We start from the raw sequence: 4,217 nt of genomic DNA, 5'->3' as shown, positions 1-4,217 counted from the left end.
CCCTCAAAGTTGTCCTCTGACCTCACACACACCACGGCACATACACATACCCCACACCCAGAGAAATTAATTAAAACATAATTTGAAAAAAAAAGTTAAAGGCAAAATAACATTTGTGCCACTCCACATCACTCATTGTCCAGGGGACCCTTTGCTGTGGCCCCAAACTTAAATTCACATTACACAACAAGATACAACCTCTTGGTGCTGGGAGGGGTTCCGATGTGGGATCCGTGCTCAGGGCTTTCTCCATGCTAAGCAAATGCTCCACGACCAGGCTACATCTCTCCAGCCACGAGATGACCACTCTTGATGCCGGGGTCATCCCAGAACATGATTTTTCTCCCAGTAACCCTCTCCAGGAAGGCCTGGAGTACACCATCCAGGTGACAGGCGGAAGCATCAAGGACACGTGAGAGGAAAGACACCTGTCCTGCCTCTCAACCTGGAAACAACGAAATGACTGAACCATGCATACCCAGCAAGCCCCTGGGCACCCATCACAGGTCAAGTGGGCCATGGCATCTGGGCAGAAGTTACTGGGCAGAAAGTCGGAGCTGGTGGCTCATGCCTAGAGCCCCAGCTCTGGGAAACCTGAAGTGAGGAGACGGTCAATCTGAAGCCAACCACGACTACATAGTGAGACCATGATTCAAGAGACTTAACAAGAAAGATCTGGAGGGAGACATTCCAAGTGGGAGGAATCACACACTCTTGAAAGCAAGTTCATTCCGGCATGCTCTTAGCGACAGTGGGAACACCCAGGAAGAAGACTGACCTGACCCCTCACTCCCACCTCCTGTTGACAGCAGAAGGCTCACTGTATCGAATGTCTGGAAAGGCCACTAGGTACCATCCACGGCTGGAGAGGGTGGCGTGGCCAAGCGCTGAGGACTGCCAAGGACACACGCATCACCCACAAAAAAAATTTAAAAATCCATGACCGAAAAGGACTGGGAAATAACCCAGCAAGAATAAACGGAACAAATCTGGGGTCACATGTCCTAGAAAACACAGATGACCCCTGCCCAGTCCCAGGTGGGAGAGCCTGTGTTGTCAAACCTTCAGGGTTTTTTTGGTTTTTTTTTTTTTTTTTTTCATATATTCTGGGGGAACCTAAGGTACGGGGAAATATTACTGATTTTTCTATGACTGCTAGATCCAAATACAAGCCAATAAATCACAAGCGCATGATAATTAGAAACTTTCGCCCCTGCTGCTAGGTAGTATGATTTGCTAGCTTATCTCCTATCCGAACAAGGACAGCAGGTGGGTGGGGTGGCCCCGGGGACAGGCACACAAAGTAGCATTTCCCTGTGAACCTGTAGAAATTACCCACCTCCTGGTTCCATTTTCCCCCACTCCCACAAACCATGCCTGCACAACAGACAGGAAATCGCCGGAGAGTTCAACCCGAACATGCTTTTCCAACTCTTTTACAATCTACGTATCTTACTAAGCAACCCTCCCCTCCCAAACCCACCCTCCCCACGCTCCCCCACTCCCACCCCCGCGCTATTTTTCCGGCAACAACACAGAGGTGAGGTCCATAAGACCACTCGCCAGCTACGTCTCGCAGGAGGGGAATTTTCAGTCAAGTCTGAAATGATTTCGAAAGAAAAAGTAAAAAAGGCAAAGAGAAAAGGGATAGAAAAGGCGGGCGGGGCCTGGAACGCTTGGGTCGGCACAGGTAGACTCACTCAAGGAGGGCGTGGGGGAGCAACTCCACAAGTCACAGGTGGGGCCAGGTCAACCTGGGGGAGGCGGGGAAATGGGCGCAAATCCGAGCTCTCGGTGGGGCGCGCCGGCACCGCAGGCAGAGCCAGCACGCAGAGTTAGAAACGAGAAGGAAAGGGGGGAAAAATTCCCTTTCCTCTCCACGTGCCCTTCCGTAGGCCCTGCTGGGCTTGGGGATCCCAGGTTGGGGGTGGCGAGTCCCTTACCTGCGGAGCCCCGGTGGGCCAGCAGCGCTCCGAGGCACAAGAGGACGCGCAGTCCGGCCATCGCTCCCGAGATCTCCGCCGGGGAAGCTCGGAGCTCGGCGTGCGCGGGGGCTGCTCCTGGGGCTCCCAGGCCCTCGGCGAGGGGCTCCCGGACTGAGATGCTCCAGCCGGCCCCGGTGATCGCCTCCGGGGCGCGCGCCCCGCCCCTGCGCCCAGCCCGCCCGGCTGGCGGAAAACAACAGGCGCGGGCCCCCTCCCGCCTCTCCGGCGACTTCCTCCACCTTGGCTGGGAGGAGGGCCTTGTGCGATGATCCCAGTCCCGCGGGGCCTGGGAGGAGGCGGCCCCGAGCCCCGGCCCCCGCCGGTGCGGGAGCGCTCGCAGGCCTGTGCACTGCGCGCGGGCTGCGGGGCACCGGGCGCCGTCCCAGCCCTGCGGCTCTGTCGCGCTTGTCATCTGGGCTCTCGGGTGTAGGGGCGGGCCAGAGCGCGGCCATCGCTCCGAGCCCTGGGAAAGATGATCTCTCGACCGTCCGGCCAAAAGCCACCACGAGGCTCGGGTTCTCGAATGAACTTGGGTCGAGACCGCACCGGAGGAGTGAGTTTTGTTTTGTTTTTCAGGCGCTCCCACGCTTGTCCCTTTTTGCCATTCCCACCCCCATCCCGGCCGATCCCGGGAGCGCCACATTTCCGGGCTCAGCTTTCTGGCGTCCCATCCTGGCATCCTGGTGGACACCGACACTGCTGGGCCCTCGGGAGGATCTGCCCTTGAAACAGCCCCGGGAGCAACAAGAACGTAGTCACCGCGGCGGAAACTTCAAAGTGGGCTCTTGGAGGTGAACATCCCTTGGCTAACGCCCTCCCAGACTTTCTGTTAGTTTATAAAATACTGGGAGGACTGAGAACAACACTCTGTGTATAACGCCTGCTCTCGGCCCTGGATTCCATCTCCACCACCGCAAAACCAATCAAAGTAAAATATGTGAGAAAAAGCTAAAAATGGAATAAGAGTCACTCGTTCTGTTCTGAAAGGCTTCCGTCTCAAGTTGGGGCTTCTTAGAAAGACCTGCCTTCGAATCGGCAAAAAGAAGGAGTTCACCATGGTGACGCCTGTCTCCTGTTGGTATCCCCCAGGTCACCAACACCCCTACCTGTCACCCAATACATATTAAATAATTGAATGTCTTGTAGTTTGACAAACCGTTTTACTCAGTCTCCCGCGTTGAGGCAATCCTCCTGCCTCAGCAATCCACATGCTGGGATCACAGGGGCACACCGTGCCACCGTGCCTGGCTAAGTTAATTGGTTTTGAGGTTTCTTGAATGCTACAGGCAAGCATTCTGAAGTCAACAACCTGGTCCTCGAAAGCACGGCCCAGCAAGGTTTTGACCAAGAATCTGGAATGTTCTGGAATCTTGGTGGTGCCCAGGGAGGGGAATTTCACAGAGCAGGCTCGGGGAACTTGATAACTCAACCACAAACTTCCTGCAACCCTTGGACCTGAGATACCATTCAGCCCATTTTTACTGGGTGAAGCCTACTACTCCCGGGGTTGCTATGGCAAGCTGGTTGGCAGTCAAACCAGGACTAGATTCCACTCCTGAGCCCAGGTCCTGCCCAGCCAAGTTCCAGTGTTGTCACTTCTCCCAGGACTGCTAAAGCCGAAGGACTGGATGCTTGGACATCGCCCAGAGCAAACAACCAGCCCTTTGGTTTAGGGCCAGGGTTCTGTTGAGAAACACTGGCGTGACATCCACTCCTGAGAATGAAAAATGCTCGGGAAGATGCCAGGAAGATTGGCCAGACGGCTGGGGCTTCCCATGGAGCACCCCAGCAAGGCAAGGGCATCAATGAGAGACATCTAGGGGGCCAGCCTGCTGTAAGAAAAGTGTGCCTCGACTTATCCCAGAGTAATCAAATGCTTTCACACAACCGAGTGTTGTCACAGGACTCTCATTTGAGCTAGGACCCTAAATCCCACAATCAAATACCTACTGTGAAGGGCTGGAAAGATGAGTCAGTGCGAAGAGTACTTACTACAGCTGGACGTGGTGTTGTACACCTTTAATCCCAGTACTTGGGAGGCAAAGGCAGGCGGATCTGTGTGAGTTCGAAACCAGCCTGGTCCACAGTGCAAGTCCAGGACTACAAAAGAAACCCTATCTCAAAAACAGAAGAGTGCTTACAGCTCTTGCAGAGAACCTGAGTTTAGTTCTCAGCACCCAGAGTAGGCTGCCCACAGCTGCTAGTAGCTCCAGCTCCAGGAAGTCTGACACA

General features: G+C 54.8%; 1 protein-coding gene across 1 annotated transcript in view; it reads right to left on the bottom strand.

Moving 5' to 3' along the window:
* The window catches only part of Vsig10 (V-set and immunoglobulin domain containing 10), a 31,727-nt gene extending 28,328 nt beyond the window's left edge, over positions 1-3,399 (bottom strand). Inside the window, exon 1 of the mRNA XM_055606079.1 lies at positions 1,944-3,399. Within this exon, the coding sequence (XP_055462054.1) occupies positions 1,944-2,664 (721 nt within the window). The 5' untranslated portion in view covers positions 2,665-3,399. The remainder of the gene's footprint in view (positions 1-1,943) is intronic.
* Positions 3,400-4,217: the final 818 nt, after the last annotated feature.

The sequence above is a fragment of the Psammomys obesus genome, unplaced genomic scaffold, assembly GCF_907164565.1.
Source record: "Psammomys obesus unplaced genomic scaffold, mPsaObe1.curated_primary_1811, whole genome shotgun sequence".
NCBI lineage: Eukaryota > Metazoa > Chordata > Mammalia > Rodentia > Muridae > Psammomys > Psammomys obesus.
The sequence above is the reverse complement of the archived record's forward strand: the minus strand, read 5'-3'. Positions and strand labels throughout refer to the sequence as shown.